General features: G+C 37.9%; 2 protein-coding genes across 2 annotated transcripts; one reads left to right on the top strand and one right to left on the bottom strand.

Annotated features, from left to right (window-relative positions):
- The first annotated feature begins 5908 nt into the window (after positions 1–5908).
- Positions 5909–13792, top strand: LOC117565106 (uncharacterized). Its single transcript, XM_034244064.2, has 9 exons — positions 5909–6044; positions 6524–7008; positions 8445–8564; positions 9622–9706; positions 9890–10338; positions 10418–11127; positions 11194–11364; positions 11427–11580; positions 12285–13792. The coding sequence occupies exons 2-9, from the start codon at positions 6661–6663 to the stop codon at positions 12834–12836; spliced, it is 2589 nt and encodes an 862-aa protein (XP_034099955.1). The 5' UTR covers positions 5909–6044; positions 6524–6660; the 3' UTR covers positions 12837–13792.
- Positions 13793–15794: 2002 nt separating this feature from the next.
- Positions 15795–17606, bottom strand: LOC117565163 (neurofilament heavy polypeptide). Its single transcript, XM_034244147.2, has one exon. The coding sequence runs from the start codon at positions 17568–17570 to the stop codon at positions 15924–15926; it is 1647 nt and encodes a 548-aa protein (XP_034100038.1). The 5' UTR covers positions 17571–17606; the 3' UTR covers positions 15795–15923.
- Positions 17607–17961: the final 355 nt, after the last annotated feature.

The raw sequence follows: 17961 nt of genomic DNA, 5'->3' as shown, positions 1-17961 counted from the left end.
CTGCCAGTCTCAGGGCCATTTCTGATCCTGGACTGCAACTGCATGCGCTTCCGTTAAGGAAATTACCAAACAACGCGCGCATCCGGCTGATATGCCGCCGCCTGCGGGTCTCCTGCCTCCCACCTTGGCTTTCCTCTACTCTCTCTGCTGCTGTTATTCACAGCCGTCGCACTATGGCTTACAAGTGCATAAAAATGAAGTGAAATTAATGAAATGCCTGAAAGCATGCTACACATTTTTATTCTTTTGAAATCAACTTTGGCTGCGCCTGCAGCTCCGGCTTTTGCCTTTGTTGCGTGTTCATTTGATGATGCGACTGCGATTTTCTATGGGCTCACTTGCTCAGAAATGTTGACGTAAATTAGGAGTACTTTTAATTGTTGTCTACAAGGCGAATAGAATGACAGAATCAAAGAGCTGTGAGTTATTTGATATGCATGGAAGGCGATAGACGCTTACAACGATTAGGTGTTTAACTTAGTTTAATTCCAGGAATAAACATAGATTACATGTTTCAACCTTCCTAAATTCCTTAATTCATAAATTAAAATATAATTTAAAATGCAATAATGAGGAATGTAGTAATATGTTAGTAACATATATTTCGCATTTTATAATAAATTTTAAATTAAATGACCCTAGAATAATGTAAATAATATATATTTGTCAATCTGATTTTATTTTAAATATCTGTGAAGTTTTAAATATTTTATTATTTCGTTTTTACCTTTCTTATTGCTTTTGTTTGTTATTAGGCAAACAGATGTCCCTTATTTGTTTTTCATTTTCATATAATAATGTTTTGATTTTATGTGAATATATCTATCTCTGCAAATATAAATGACATAGGCACCAAACTTTATATTAATGTTCCAGAGTGTCTTTATCCTGCACTACTTAATTTTAGGATTTTTGTATTTTATATATATACGTATACCATTACCCCATAAGGTAGAAGGGCTATATAACTTTATACCTGCAGGAAATGTATGTGATATATAAAGAGACATATCCTGCCCCGGCAACAGGCGAGACGATATATATATATATCCGTCTGTCTGTCTGTATGTCCGTCATTCCGTCCGTTTGTATGCACACCTACATAGATCTCACAGACTATGCGATTTTGGTACATACAACAATAACTATAGTTTTTGTGATTTCTAAAAATTTGGTTGTGATGAGATACAAATTCTATAAGTTATTAAAGAAATTCTTTTCAATGGACAAAAACGTTAACTTACGATGCGTCTTAGCTGTTTGGCTGACAATCTGGTATATTTACCACTCTATGGAATATTTTTAATTAAGTATTTTATCTATATACCGAAAAAAGCATTTAGTATATTTGATTAGTATTTTAGTGGTATATTAATTTGGCATGTTTTAAAATTAATACTGCACTATTTTGCTTTTATTAAAAATGGCTAGTGGGTAAATCACAGTCGAACAAACTCGATTCTAGCTTTCTTACTTGTATGTGCATTCAATAATAACTACAGTATTATTCCTGAAAATTTGATTCCGATTAGATAAAATTGTATAAGTCATTCATTAAATTATTTTGTATGGATAAAAAAGCCCAATTACGAGGGGTCTTAGCTGCTTTAGCTGACTTTCTGGTATATTTACCACTCTATGGTATACCTTAAAGAGCCTCTAGTATATTTTTATTAGTATTTTTGTGGTATATTAATTTGATATTAATTATTACTGCACTATTTTGAATTTAATAAAAAGGGTTAGCGGGTATCTCACAGTCGAGCAAACTCGATTGTTATAAGTTATTCAAGAAATTCTTTTGTATGGTATTCTCAATTTGTTATATTTTGAATTTTATGGTTTACTTTGAATGTAGTACTATGTATATTAAAATAAATAAATTTAATAAATTTGGTATGTTTTAAGAATAATACCGCACAATTTTGCATTTATTCAAAATGGGTAGCGGGTGACTCACAGTTGATCTCATCCGACTGTAGCTTTCTCACTTGTTATGGTATATGCATTTTGTACTAAGTCTCTTAAGAGTTATAGAGTCCACAAAATATTACGAAAGAATTATCTATCTATGTTTCTTTATTTGCATAGTATAATCTGAAGACAAAAGCATCGCAATCAGGGTATTTCTCCGTGGATTCTCAGTTAATTCGCTATTTCCCATGGCACATTGTGCCTATGTCTTAATTTGCTTTTGAGATATTAGCATCTAATTGAGCGATTAGCTAAGATGTCTTTATTTTCTTTCTGTAGTTTTCCAGCAGTACACATGCATCTGCTAAAGCATTTGCTTAGCAATCGTTCACTGTACATCTTCTCCGCAGTGTTTGTGTTTGGAATTGCGATTGAGATTACAATTGCAATTGCGACTAGCAACTGTGCTCAACTATGAAACTTTTGTACGCTTTACTCGTTATCCGGCTCATCATTTTGGTTATTTTAATCATAATTTCAAATACAGTTGAGTGCACGCCAAGGCGAGGGGTAAGACGAGAGGGAAAGATGTGCGTTGCGGGGAAGGGAACGGACGGAAAGGGACGGAGATGGAGGCTGTGGTTTTTCTGGTTTCAAGTGGCATAGGTAAGCTGCTGCTGTACGAGAGATTCGGAACCCAAAAAAGCTTTACTTTGCAAACTCATCAAACTTAAGTTGACTACAAGGCAGCAAAACAGCAGGTGCAGGTGGCATGTGGCATGTGGCATGTGGCATGTTGCAAGTGGATGGTTCTGTAGGTATATAACGTATCTGTATATAAATGAAATACATTTTTGGCTGTCTTAGACTGAGAGCGAGAAATTGAGAACTTGAGAAATTCTATAAGACGTCTCGAATTTGTTTGCTTTGCTGAATTTTCATTTCAATTTTCTTGCTACAGTTTTATTTAATCTCACTTGAGGTGCAACGAATGCATTGAAGTGTTTACCTTGACAGAGTGACTGGCGCGCCCAACGCGGCGTCTGAGACTAAGGGTGAGGGCAAGGAGCGGGGGCGGAGACGGAAGCGGTGACGGTGACGGTGACGGGGATTGTGGCTAGAAACCTTACGAAAGATGTCGCATATTTGTTTTGTCAGTTTGAATGTGCTATAGTATTTTGAATATGGAGCAAGCACGTGACACTCATTTGAATTCATTCACTGTTGATTCACTTGGGTCTTTATTATAAACTTGCGTTTGTTTATCCGGCATTCACATTACTTAATGCTGTTGTTGTTTTTATTGTCCAGCCAGCAAATTAATTAAAGAAATTGCAGAAGAAGTCGAGAAATAGCCTCTCAATGGTGAGCTCTGTCTGAGTGGAGCTGAGAAATGTTGCTCACGCTGGAGTTATGGCCTTAGATCATTTCTAGTAACTCTGGCCAAGAACTTTGGCTATTACTTTGCCATTGTTGCCGTTGTTTGGCGTTGCAATGACAAAAGTTTAGCAAACAAAACTGTTATTCCCTCTGCCCAGGGGCTGTGGGTCGATGACGAGGACTACGATGGCGATGAGCAAGGCACCCACTTCGTTTCCGTTTCCGTTTGCATTTTCTTCAACTCCAACTCAAACTGCAGCTCAGCTCCAGCTCCAGCTCCAGCTCCAGCTCTAGTTCCTAGCTCTATGCTCCTCCGTCGCCACTTAGGCAGGCATTGGAGTCGACTTCGACGTCGTCGTCGTCGTCCTCCTCGAAGTCGTAGTCGACTTGAGCACCTTTTTCTTTGCATATTTGTTTTCAAAACTTTTCAATTGCTTGCGGAATTTTCACACAAATAAAGGCACAAACACACACACACAGAGCAAGTGTGAGAGCGAGATAGCGCGAGTGTTGGAGAAAGTTTTGGGATACTCTACACATGGAAGTGTCGTCGCAAATATATATATTTTTTTTCGTTGTATTTTCTGATAGTTTTCATTTGCTGTTCGTTTTTGCCTTTTGCAATTTGTTCCCAATTGATTTCAAACACTTCAAATTTATTGGTTTTCAAAAACTTTGCGAATTTTATTGTTTCCGCTAATTCTTTTGTCCAGCTCAACAGACGTAACCGGTCAGAGACAAACAGTCGAGCACACACATATTCAACAGTCGGACCTTCCTCTTTCTCTCTCTCTCGTAAAATAAAAACGAAAATAACATGAGCTTCCGATAGGTTGAGGGGCAGAGGTGTTTGCTTGAGCATCCATGTGCATCCTTTCAGCTATGAAAATGGGCAAAAGATATATGCAGCAAAGTTCGTCCGGATATGAAACTCATAGAATTGAAGCACTTTCAGATACTTAGGCTTGGATATTATGTAGCCTTTCTTTCATGTGTACGTATGCGTGAGAGTGAATGGACACTTGAGAGAGTGCCAATAGGGAGTGTGCTAATGGCAGTTTAATTTCATTTTATTTAAATTTCATAAGATTCATGAAGTCATTTTATGCAACTAAAAAAAAACAGAGTAACTTAATTATTGTTAGAAATGCTTTAATGACTAGCTCTCTAACTATTATTGAAACAAAGCGTATTATCGATGGATTTTTCGTATAATTTATTTACCTTAACATTGTAATATTTAACATATGTTTATGTATGAAAACAAATGTTTTATTGTAGATACTAACCTAACATAATTGACCTATTATTATCTAACAATAATTTTAAAATCTAATTTTTAAAAATATATACGATCAAATTTGGAATTGTTTTTACTTTTTTTCTTAGCACATGCAAATCCATTCGTATACACGCTACCTATGGTGTAGAAGGGTTTTATAGCATTATGGAAGGAATAATACAGGAAATGTATGCAACAGGCAGAATGAGACCCTGTAAAATATATATAATATGTTCATAAGTTTTCACGTAGATCAAGTTCGATTTAAATATTTTCAACGCCAATTTTCGAAAAAAAACAAATAGCAAGTGCAATTTTGAAGAGAGTGTCGATTGTTGGTACAGACAACCACAGTTTTTATGATTTCTAAAAAAATTAAATTTCAGATTAAAATTGTTGAAGTTATTTAGGAAATACTTTTTATGGCTAAAAACGCCTCTTAGTTGCTTTGGCTGATAATTTGTTATAGTTCGTACTCTATGGTATATTCTATCTGTAGTATTATATCGAAATATCAAATATATCATTCGGTATATTTGAATATATTTATGGTATATTAATTTGGTATATTTTTAGAATATCGATACATTCGACTGTAGCTTTCTTACTTGTCTTAAATTAAAACTTTTTATGAATTGTGAGGGTCATGTATGTACAATACATTTGTCAGTAAGATAATTATTCAACAATTTTGTAAAAAACATAATTTCATCCCACATACGATGAAGCTTCGAAGCAGTATTAACAATGTAACAATGGAAGAGATATCGTAGAAAGCATTAAAAATTATACCCATTTCGAAATATCTCGAAATGCAAAAAAGAAAACAAATAAAATAATAAATAGTTTTGTATTTTCTTTACAACGAATTATAAATTACATCTTGCTTTTTATGTGTATACGTTAATAATATTGAAAAAGTAATCAATCAAATTTGGTTAATTTGCTTCGCTAATAAGTTTTCTAGGTGGATCAACAGCTACTCACATTATGTGAGTAAAACTAAAATATGTTTTGAGGTTCAGTAATATCGTGTTAAATTGTTACTAATTTTATTTCTATATTCATTCTGCTAGTTCTCTTTAGTTTTACTATTGCTTAGTCAAATTAATATTTAAATGTATTTGCTTCAATATATTCGGATCACAGATTTTAAATTATTTCCCATCAGCTGGTCACAGCATTTTGAAGACCTCAACAGCTGATTTTGTATCCTAAACTGTACTGCGCATGTCTTGTTGTTTTGCATTGTTGTTGAAGGCAGTGATGAGAGTGAGAGAGGTGGTGGAGAAATGAGAGAGTTAACTGAATTTGAGTGTTTTGACAGTTGGCCTAACCAACCAGTCGAATAAGGGATATCGCTAGAAAATTGTTAAAATCTTAAGAAAAGCCAAATTCAATAGTTACTATTACAATATATAAGTTACAGATACAGCATACGCAGTGTAAACCGATATGTATTAAAAAGGTGAACGATTGTGAAACGAGTGTAATAAATAAAACGCAAAACTCAAAGCTTACACTCAAAGTGAATTCAATGAAAATTGGCTTATGAAGGCAGCAAACAGTTTTCATTTTAGCACTAGATTATAAAAAGGAGTAGCAAAAGAACTGAAATGCTATCTATTGAGTGAAATTATAAGGCAGTTTGAATCGGAATCAAATTACAATCAGTGTGAAGCACAGCAAGGATTTTTATTGATTTTTCCTTTTTAAGTGGCCAACAAGGAAATCTGTCAGTTAGCCATGTTGGCTCTCACCTGCTCTCTTTCTTTCTCTCTGCTCTTTCTGCATTTCCGCTCTCGATATTTCTCTCGCTCTCTATTTGTTTTTATGCCAACTGCCGGAAGCTAACTTGCCGCTTTTCGTGTTTTGTTTTGCTACGCATATTCATTAGCACAATTGATTGCTAACCAGCTGACTCATTGGTCTTTGCCTTCTTTTCAGTTGCCACAACAAAATGCAAAAGCCATGCAAAAAGCCTAAAAACTTAATTCAATCCCATACGCCAAGCCACCAATAATATCCACAAGTGTCCAAAACTAACCACGAACCACCTTACCTAAAATTCCTGCACCTACGAAATGCTAGGCAGTAGGAGCCCCCCAAAGTACAAGCAGCTCGCAACGGGAACGGGGGGCTCCGCCAGCTCCGGCTCGAATCTCAGTTCCAGCTCCAAATCGTGCAGTGGCCATCACTATCAGCAGGCCTATCTGGGTCACTCCCACGCCTGCTACCATCATCAGCAACATCAGCAACACCAGCAGCAGCATCATCATCAGCATCAAAGTCATTCACACGGCAGTCGCACCTCGTTGACGCCCACCATGAAGAGGGGAAAGAAGAACTGGGGCAGTCGGGAGAGATCCAGCATGAGTTTCTTGATCGTAATTCTCTTCTTTGCTGTTTTCGGCCTTATCATATTGACTGAGGTGAGTTCATCGTAGTAATTTTGATTAAACGATCCATTTGGAAACAAATAAAGGTTCATTTTCTCTTTTGTTGAAGTAGACCGATTAACTTATCCATAAAAAACAATGGAAAAGATATAATGTTATATTATGTATAAAAAAAATTTGTCGTAATTATCAAGAATATGTCAATTTAATTGTGCTTATTATTACTCATTACATTCAAGAGAAATTGTTTCAATAAGTTTAAAATGCATGATATTTAAGGCTACCTACTCTATTTTGAATATGCAATTAATTTAAAATACAACAAAAATTATAGTAATACAACTTACAAAGGGATTTGGCGATAATTACATTATTTTAGAACCAAATAAAATAAATAAATAACTTATGATTAAACGTATGTTGATAAAATAAAAATATAATGACCATTAAGAAAATAGTTACATAGGCAGATTATCAGAGAGAATTTTTTGTTTTGTTCGCTTGTGTAATGAATAGTTTCGCTTTTTATTTCACTTAAGGTAGATACAATTAGTTTCAAACAACTTTATGTTATTTATAATTAAATAATTACTCATTTATTTTTATTATATAAATAATTTCGCTCTTTATTTCACATAAAATAGATTCCATTAGTTTTTTGCTTATTCAATTCTATTATTATTATTCAATTTTGTATATATTATTTAAGTTATTTTTCTGCTGGAAATTTATAAGTCATTTTGGTAATTCATTGGTAACTAATGATGTTAATTATCATTACTTACTTGTTCACTAAACAATATGGATTATAAATTGTCTAAGAGTAGTAGAAAATAACTGCTAATAATGCAAGTTCACTTGGTCAACTTAAAAATATTGACAATGAACATATTTCTGAATATTTAATTTAAGCGAAATGTATTTAAGGAATGACTTTTACGCATTCACAAGTTCTTGCTTTTTGATTGACGTTAGACTCATAAAATATGCATTAAACAATTATAAAATTTGTTTTTGTTTCATCATCTTTTTGTGGTTGCCTTGGGATTTGTAATTGCAATTAAGGTGCATTAAAAATGCAGCGTGCAATTTATTATCAGACCGACGAGACGTTGATTAAAATGCTAAAAGCGTGGCAAAGAAATTAGCTTAAAAATCAACTAAGGCTTTTATTGCACCTTCTTTTGCCCTTAGCTAGAGATGTGCGAGTACATACTTAGTAAATCGAGTGCTTATATTTTTTGTGTTATGATTTTAAAATGTATACTAATAATGAAGTCCCTTTATAACACATATTTATAGTTATACATATTTCCTAATCTGCGATTCATTATAATCTGATATAATATTAATATAACATTTTAAAACTATCGAGAAATGCAACTTCGTGACACGTGGAGCAGCACGATTTCGGATTATTTGTATCTCTAACTCATTGCGCCGTTTCTTTCATCCTTTTTGTGTTGCAGGTTTTCATGATCGACGAACGGTCTCACAGCGGCTTGATGGCCATGAGAGCGGGCGGCGGGGGTGGCGCCAGTCTGGGCGGTCGCATGGGCGACTCGATGCCGGATTATGATAATGTTAAGGTAAGTTTTGTTATGCAAATGCATGGGAATGTGTAGGAAGAGCGCGTTGCCAACCGAAAAATGGTCAACAATTGTTGTTTTTGTTATTACTGCAGCTGCCATCTCGGGGGCGGCAGTAGCAGTAGTTGGTTTTGGGGGCGTGTCGGCTTAACTATCGCGCCCATTTTTATGGTCTCAACTCGTTGTTGGCGTAGCGGGGCCGTGGGAAAACAAAAGATGTTGCCGTTTGCCATATTTCGTTGCATACTTTTCAGCTTGCGAGAGGCAAAAGAGATTTGCATATTTAAGCAAGCAGCGCGAAGCATAATGCATATGATTTACCTTTCCATGGTTTTTTTTTGCAAGCGGCCAACAAAAAGTTGATTTATTTGCACCCAAGTGTTCCGCAATGCACTAAGTTAACTTTTGAAAGCATAACAGTCACCATAACCCATAAGCTGCTGTGCGGAAATGAGAAAACTGGGATGTGGCTGTATTGTTTATATCTCAGTTGAATTAGTTGAGACAATGGCATAATCATTTGATTTTCAGTTAACCATTTCTATGGCATTAAACTATTCCGTGTAGGGAAATACAATTTAACCTTAGCTCAGGTACTCAACAAAAGACCTTTTTTTATAGCTGAGTTTTATCAGAAACAAATTTGTATGGGAAGACACGCCTACTTCCTACGGATCTTAGTCGCTGACAATTTGGTACAATATAGTTTAATGTGATACAATATTGATATATCTTTGGTATATTTTAGTATTTTTGGGGCATATTTTCGGAATGTTTATAGAATATGATTTTATTAAAAAAGGGTAGAGGGTATCTCTCAGTCGACCCTCGACTGTACGGCTACGTCTATACATTCATATATATTAATACGGAGACTTTTCTACTAAGAATAGATATTCAATCTACGTTTGCTTTTAGTTTTGACAAAATAAGTTAAAGGTGCAAGTGCAGCTTGAGGGCTTGTCATTGTGTGCTGAGAGCTGGAATAATCGAAATGATTGCTGGCCTTTTATTGAATTCATCTTTTGATTGTCTATCAAATTGTGTGTGTTTGCAGGATGACTACGATCTGGACGACAGCATTCTGAGTGATAATAAATTAGGTTTTATACAGTTTCGTGACAATAAACTTAAAATTCAAGGTGAGTAGCAAATGGCAATCAGCAACACAATGCCATAGCCTTTCAGCACAACGACACTCGCATTCGCACTCGCAGTCGTAATGCAATCAAAGACGTCCAACGCTTAGATAACAAAAGGGACGGCGCGCCATGACGTATACGCCCTGGTGTCTCATGCATTTCACACTATGTACTATTTTACAGAAGCCGCAGGCGCTGACGGTCAACACTCACGTTATGCGGGTACGATACTCAATGGTGCAGCTGGAGGAGGCGGAACTGGGGGCGGTGCATTCGGTGTGGGCGTCAGTGGAGCTGGCAATGGCCTGAACATGCCATTGATACCTTGGGGACAGCTGCTGCCCGACAAGGTGGAGGAGACGTTGCCGCACTTCCCATTTGGCACTGCGCCAAGCGACGGTGCTTGGCAGGTTGTCAATGGAACCCGCTTCAAATTCTTTGTCTACTCCGCCTATTTCGATCGGCGCGATGGAGCACGCTTAGTACGCGTCATTGGCGCAACCAAAACACGTGGACCAGAGCGCGTCTGGTGCCGATTCTGGTACGGTCCCACGCCCCACAATAACAGTGAGGCATCTGCGTCGGCAGCACGTGCCAAGTACACATCGGCCACGGTTATGGCGCGAGTCAAGGTGAGTTGCAAACGCTAATTGAGTTAATCGCGGACGATTCTTTAAATGCTTTAGTTGACTTTATGTTTGGGTTGTGTAGATTATACGCGAGAACTGGAATCTCAAGTACAGCGCCTGCTTTGTTCTGTGTCCTGTGCGTGCGCCTCCTTTGGAAGTGCCACAATATGTGAGCGTTGTCTCGAGGTTGCGCGCACCGCCCGGAAATTTGCTTACATTGCGTAATACAGATCAGGACGCGGACTTTGCGCAGCCTATGGTAAACGCCAGCGGCAGTGGCAATGCCCGTCGACCCTTGCCGCACGCCCCGCCGAGTGGGGATCAGATATCTGATCGCATCGCGGTCTGCGTGAAGCCGTTCCACTTTAGCTACGATCAGGCGCTGTATCTGATGGAGTATCTGGAGTTCTACGCGTTGCTGGGCGTCTCGCACTTTACCTTCTACAATCATACGCTGGGACCGCGTGCCTCTTGTGTGCTGCAGAGCTATCAACGTGGACTCGTACCTGGCAACCTGACGGCCTATGATCTAGAGCCACTGCAGCCTGCGGATGTGGCCAATAATGCAACGCCGCGTGTGCTCAAGTCCTTGCACTATCAGCGACCAACTGTCAGCATCTTGCCCTGGAATCTTCGCATGCGTTCACAGAAGGAGATTCGCACTGAAGGACTTTTTGCGGCACTCAACGATTGCCTCTATCGCACAATGTATCGCTACAAGTATCTGGCGCTTGTCGATCTGGATGAGTTCATTGTGCCCCGCTACACAGACACTCTCAATGAGCTCTTGAGGTAAAAAGATGAACTGAAAGAGTATTTGGAAGCACTTTGCCAATGTTAATCTATCTCATTTTACAGCTCACTTAATCAGCGATTTCGCAATCGCAATACTGGAGCTTATTCTTTTCAGAACGCGTTTTATTATCTGCAGTTTGCCGATGATCCTCTCGCCAGCTCTGGCATACCAGGAGGCAACGATCAATTGGGTAGCGTGCGCGCCTCTTTAGTGACTCAGCGCAAGACAAGAAGGTTAGTTATTTTTGGATGTTTTCCATTAAAAGTTATTGAAATTTGTTCGTTTATTATTGCAGGCGCTACAAACTGCATCCTCAAAAGCAGCGCTCCAAATACATTTGCAAACCAGAAGCAGTTGTTGAGGCGGGCAATCATTTTGTCTGGGAGTTCTCACCCGGAATGGGATCATTGAATGTGCCACCAAAAGAGGCAATTTTGCAGCATTACCGCGTAAGTTTCAAAATATATATTTGTATATTCATATATTCCGATTTAATAATATCAAATGCTATTGCCTTATTAATTCTTACGATAGTCATAGATCAAGTTTATCTTACTTCAATTTTTGCTTGCCCTTTATATGTGGCTTAGTTTAAGTAGTAACGCTAAAGTCAAGTACTGACTGTAGGAGACCTGTTCCACTCATATAAACGTCTGTTTCGTCTTACAATTCTATATTGATCCATAACTTTGATATTTCGGGACCTACATAAATTGTAGTACAAATATATCGTAGTTTTATAGTTAGTTATATAGTTTTCTACCCATGGGGTAAAAGGGTATTATAACTTTGTATAGATACAAGTAAATGTATATGTAGGTATAAATGTGTTGTATGTAACGAACAGATGGAGGCACCTCCGATCCTATAAAGTGTATATATGTATTTTTGATCAGCTCACAATCTGGTATATTTTGTAATCTATGGTATATTTTGAGAGTGCTATATCAATATACCAAATGTTTAATATTTAGTACTTTTGCGGTATATCATTAGTATATTTTTAGAATACGGCTTTGTTGAAAATGTTTAGCGGGTATATCACAGTCGAACACTCTCTCTTATTTGCTTCTGTGAGCTTAATCTCCATAATTTAATAATAATTATAATTATAATTTTTTATTGATTACAAATATTTTATGTATGCTGTCAGGTTTGCGAATTTGGGGGCAACGATTGTATAAAGGCGCCTTCCATAATGGACCGGACGACGACGAAGTATGTAAACCGTTTGGTGCAGCGTGTGGATGCCGTTTATCGGCATTTGCGACAACGTTGCGACCTGCCTGCTTTGCCACCGCTGCCGAAGCGTCCAAGCGCACAGGCAGAGATGCAGCACAACGAGAAACCAAAGTTACTACAGAAAATGCGAGAATTGAATGCACAGCAGGAAGGAAAGGAGCAGGCGAAGGCACAAGCCAGTGCGACAACGAAGCAACAGGTGGAAAAGGCAACGATCCGAAAGGCGGCAACAACCACTACAACCACAACAACTACAACAACCACAACCACTACAACGACAACGACGGCAAGGCCGCAGAATCCATTTAAGGATGTAACCACTAAAAGGACAACGATAAGCAGCACAGCGTCGGAAAATGCAAAGCAGATAGCACCCCCGGCCAATGTGCGAAGGAAACGCAAAATGATCGTCTTTGAGTTAGATGATATGGGTGTTCCGATAGCCCGCGTTGAATACCACTGAGAACTGGAGTTAATTGGCGACATAAGCTGGGAATCGGGCCCTGGCTAGATTTTATTTTTTCGGTTTTTCTTTTTTCATTTGTGTTTGTGCCAATTAGTTGAGTATTAGCAGCGAAAAGAGCAAGCAGAGCTTCGCATTTTGAATAGTGTTTAGAATTTGGTTGTATTTCAGAGCGGTTGTTGTCCCCCTCACATTAAGCTCAATATCATATCAACGAGAACAGACGAGTCAAGAGTCCATCGCAGGACTATTAATAGTTCTAAGAGTTCTCGTAGGTATTTGCATTAACTTAAACTCAAAAGGCATTTAAATTGGTCCATTTCTTTTGGTAATCCTAACGATATCTTGATACTATATATTTGCAAAATTATTCCTATGCAAAATTGAATGAAAATTCCTAATAATAAAGTCAAACTGTTAGCCTAAGTTTAGTATATGGTAAGTGTAAGTCCCGCATATTTAACAACTCCCATTCCCGATGTACTGTTAGATATATGCGATTACAACAATGAAACGATAACAATTGCAAACTGTTTGGCATTCATAATCCACAACACCTCTGACTAAAAAATAAAAACTGATACTAACTACTCTTAGCCACTTAGCTAGTCCCTTTGTCTAATCGCTGTCAATTGCGGTTAAATGACAAGACAAGTACTAAGTCATTTAACAATAAGCAAAAACGAATTTTAAATGCTTCAAAGTATATATCGCACATATTTGTATATTTTTATTTGCTTAAACAGCAATCAGCAACCTTCAGAAGCAGCAACTCAACAATTCAAATGATAAAATATAAAATATGTATACAATAAAGATATCTAGGAATAGTGCTCAGTATATGATAAGTAATTAAATAAAACCAAATATACCAGATATGAAAAATTGTTTTTCAAAATATATATTACCGTCAATAAAAATGCATGCGAGCAAATTAAGAAATATAGTAAACAATCGCATTTTTTCCTGTAAAATTCTTATATAGTTGAATGTCCTTTGCTACCCCTGCAGGGCCCTGGTGCCCTCTCCTCATTTTGTACGGGTAATTTTGTCGACCTCCTTCCATAAAAAAGTATAACCATTCAGGACTCGAACTGTATACATGTTTATTGAAACTGTTATACGCAGAGAAACTTTAGCCACCCTTATAAGCTTTATGACGGAGTTAAGGATTGAGCTTAAAAGCTCTTATATTTTAGTTTGCACAAATGGTCGAAATTGTTATATAACATAGCATTTTCTGGCATACGACCCCTTAATATTATACACGTATAAAAGATACCGCAAGTCTGTATTACAAAACACAAGACTGTTATATAATATCTGAAAGTAGAGTAGTATAGAAAATTATGGTAGGGCTTTCAAAAGGTCACAACAAAATGGCAATGGAGATTTGCTAGTGTAGAAAGAAATTTCCCTGGGGAAAGTAAGAACTATTTTGCAGCAACAAAAATATTCAGGAAATACATATCTGAAAGAGGGGTATTGAGAGTTACTCAACGTGCAGCTGGGTGGAGTTTATATCAACTATGCATTTAGTTGCCTAACACAATGTCAGAATTGCGAAATTATTTGGTTTAGTGACGCAATTAAACGTCAGCCTGTTATCTACACGTTTGTCGGCATACAAAAAATTTAAATATTTAATCAATTGCTGAACGCTCTAATAATTTACAGTGACAGAATACAATAAAAATCAATTAAACAGCTGAATGCATATTACTTTATGTTTGTATACAAATACTTATGAAATGAAAAAAGTATTTGAAAATATTAAAAAGGTATTGATTACTATGAGACAAAAAGGTGGAAATATGTAATGACGATTTTATGTACATATTTGACAATAACTACTTATTTTATTATATTTAGTTGTTATGAATATCTAGGATAAATGTGCAGAAGTTGATAAGATAAATACATAAATCGGCTTTAATGTAAGCTCATTTATTTTTACATAATCATTCAACATTAACTTTTGATTTAAATTATCATTCGTTACAAAATGCAATGCATTCATATATAATAAATCTAACATTGTGCGATTATGTAAAACCATTTTTAATGCGGATTTTAGCATCGGTTAATTTGTCAAAAAGCTACCTAAATAAACACATAATAGTTATTAAAGCAATATTATTTTTAACTGAAAAAAAACTATAATGAAATGCCTGAGTAAACACTTTTGAATTGGATTTTATGTAAATATTTAATAAATATGCAAACTGTTTGCGCCAATTTATTATCATTTGAAATATTTGTTAAGCCCCTTAAACAAATATTGCAAATGTTGTTTGTTATTCTAAAAAAAAAACCAATCATTAGCCAGGTGTACTGATAAAAAGCACAAAACTTAATAGCTGTCAGGGCATAGATTAACAAATTTAATTCATGAATAATAACTAAGTTTTTTACTAGCGACATTAGCCAGTTAACTCTAAGAAAACACCATTGTGTATGTTTATTCTAGGCAAGAGATAAAAAGAGAGGAAACATGTATGTCCATGTGTATGATGGCTAATAAATTTGGAGCCACGGCAACTAAAAATAAAGCAAAAACGACAGCAATGGCGAACATAGAGTTGCCCCAGACTCAATTGGAAACCCAAACCAAGCTCAATCTATAGCTCGCGAGGGATGTCTGGCAATGGCGGGAAGCTGCACACAGTGCTAAAAGGAAGATACCGGAAATGTAGCAGGAAACAAAATGACTTAATGCCTCGCGATTGCCAATGGTCACTGCCAACGTTCCGGTGCGGAGCACCGATGCACTTAAGCAGGCGGCGCACGTTGCACGTTGTGCTTGGATCAGCGAAAAATGTTGCACGAGTAAAGCGGCAAACGGTGAATAGCATCATAATTACTCGGAAAATGAAAATGAATGCGTTGCACATGAGGCAACTGAACAACAGATACGATGCGTATTTTCGCATCGCCACATTTCGTTAAACGATTGAGTTTTGCATTGAAAATTTCATTTTTATTATGCTGTCTTGAATTTACCCACCACCAAAATTAAGTTTAAGTGTCTGCATTTAGTCGTTCATACTGTTGCTGTGTCAATAATGCTGGATTCAAGAGTTCCCATCAGCATCCCAAACGTGTAGTAGACTCCGCATTTGCTGGTTCTGCAGAAACTGCGCCTGTAGAGCTTTCGTCACTAGGGGCCTCCGATTCGCTTGTAGAATCATCTCCGCCAGAGGGTTCGGATTCGCTGGTAGAATCTGTGTCTGATGCGCCTGTAGAGCTATCGTCACTAGGGGCTTGGGATTCACTTGTAGAATCATCTCCGCCAGGGGCTTGGGATTCACTTGTAGAATCATCTCCGCCAGGGGCTTGGGATTCACTTGTAGAATCATCTCCACCAGGGGCTTGCGATTCACTTGTAGAATCATCTCCACCAGGGGCTTGGGATTCACTTGTAGAATCATCTCCGCCAGGAGCTTGGGATTCACTTGTAGAATCATCTCCGCCAGGGGCTTGGGATTCACTTGTAGAATCATCTCCACCAGGGGCTTGGGACTCACTTGTAGAATCATCTCCGCCAGGAGCTTGGGATTCACTTGTAGATTCATTATCCCCAGAGCCATCAGATGCACTACTAGATTCGGCTTCAGATGAGCTCGAGCTTTCTTCGGTTGTGCTAGCCGCGGTTGAGCTATCGGTGGTTGAGCTTGCTGCAGTGGTGCTGGCTGCAGTGGTGCTGGCTGCAGTGGTGCTGGCTGCAGTGGTGCTGGCTGCAGTGGTGCTGGCTGCAGTTGAGCTTGAAGAGGTGGTTGTCGCGTACTTCTCAATGATAACATCAATAATTATTTCGATTTTCAGCTTTTCCTTGCCCAATTCAATCAAAGTCAGCTTGATTTGTGCGCTGGCATAGACTCCAGCCTCGATCAATTGCTGACCCCTTTGCTGCAGTGCTTTCAGTTCGTTGGCGGCAGCAAGCACCTGCTGTGTCAAGTCAGCAAGAGCGAGTTGGCATCGAATTGCAAGTAAGCCTGAGCATCGTTTCATTTGCGCAATTAACTCCTTAGCTAGTTTAGCTTGTTTTTCGATGGCATTGTTAACTTCCAGCTCGAATACGGCCTTCAATGTGAGAAGTTCCTCGATGCTTCCCTCCAGAATTTTGACGTATTTGACGACCAAAGCATTAATGACTTCCGTTGCTTCCGCAAGACCAGCACCTGCAGTACATTCATCCACACGCTTCAATTGCCCATCTGCCCATACCTTCAATTCTACAATTGCGACCTGGAGTTGTACGGCGATTGTGCCATTAATCTTTTCGGTAATAACGACCAGATCTGCCTTAAGTTGAATAGCCGTTGAATGGAGTAACTTCAGCGCATCTAGTGCTTCTTGCAATGCCTTTCTCTTAATGAGATTCCTTTCCCTGGCCACAAGAGATTCAAGTTCCGCAAGCGAAGCTTCCAGTTGTGCCGTCAAGTCCTTCAAGTTACCGAGCAACGAATCAGAAATGGCTTTGGTCAGATTTGCTGCGATTCCCAGGGCACCTTTTATGAAGTTGGACTTGGTGTTATGAAGATCTTCTAGAGTATTCTTCGTTAGGTCAACTCCGTCCTTTGTAGCATTTTTAAATCCGTCGATAATGCCATGTGTTGCACTTCCCAAACCGTTCCACAGACCTTCAACAAGGCCAAAAGTGGGCGTTGCCCAGATGTCCGAGCAACTAAGGCAGAGAGTGAGCACCAAAAACGTTCCTTTGGTTAGATGCATCGCGTTTTTGTCGACTTCTCGAATGCGTCGTTAGCCATGTTCATTCGGTGGCTTTTATATCGAGCACCGGACTGCCGGAGCAAATAAATTTGCACGTTATTTCAATATTAGCGCATTTGCTTTCATTTTATTGTCAAATATTTAAGCAGCTGCTCCACACTGTTCTCCTATTATTTGCCGGTCATTGTCCACTTTGCACTTTTAATATCAGTGGGTGAATAGGGTGCGGAGGTGTAGAGATAGAGAGTGGTGTCCGATTCCATTTGCATGCGGGTAAATGGCGCGACAACAAAAAGTTGCAAGCTCTAATGTGAAAAATCTGCAGAGCTCTGACATACATTAAAATTATAATTTAAATATGAAAATCAAGCTGAATCTTTGAAATTTTCAC

This window comes from Drosophila albomicans, chromosome 2L (assembly GCF_009650485.2).
Source record: "Drosophila albomicans strain 15112-1751.03 chromosome 2L, ASM965048v2, whole genome shotgun sequence".
NCBI lineage: Eukaryota > Metazoa > Arthropoda > Insecta > Diptera > Drosophilidae > Drosophila > Drosophila albomicans.
Note: the sequence above shows the minus strand (reverse complement) of the source record. Positions and strands in the feature narration are given on the sequence as shown.

Excerpts from the sequence above, each read along its gene's own strand:
- LOC117565163 (XM_034244147.2), bottom strand. The coding sequence starts at position 17,570 with ATGCATCTAACCAAAGGAACGTTTTTGGTGCTCACTCTCTGCCTTAGT.
- LOC117565106 (XM_034244064.2), top strand. The coding sequence starts at position 6,661 with ATGCTAGGCAGTAGGAGCCCCCCAAAGTACAAGCAGCTCGCAACGGGA. Across the intron at positions 7,009-8,444 it reads GCCTTATCATATTGACTGAG|GTTTTCATGATCGACGAACG; the intron begins GTGAGTTCATCG and ends TTTGTGTTGCAG. Across the intron at positions 11,365-11,426 it reads ACTCAGCGCAAGACAAGAAG|GCGCTACAAACTGCATCCTC; the intron begins GTTAGTTATTTT and ends TTATTATTGCAG.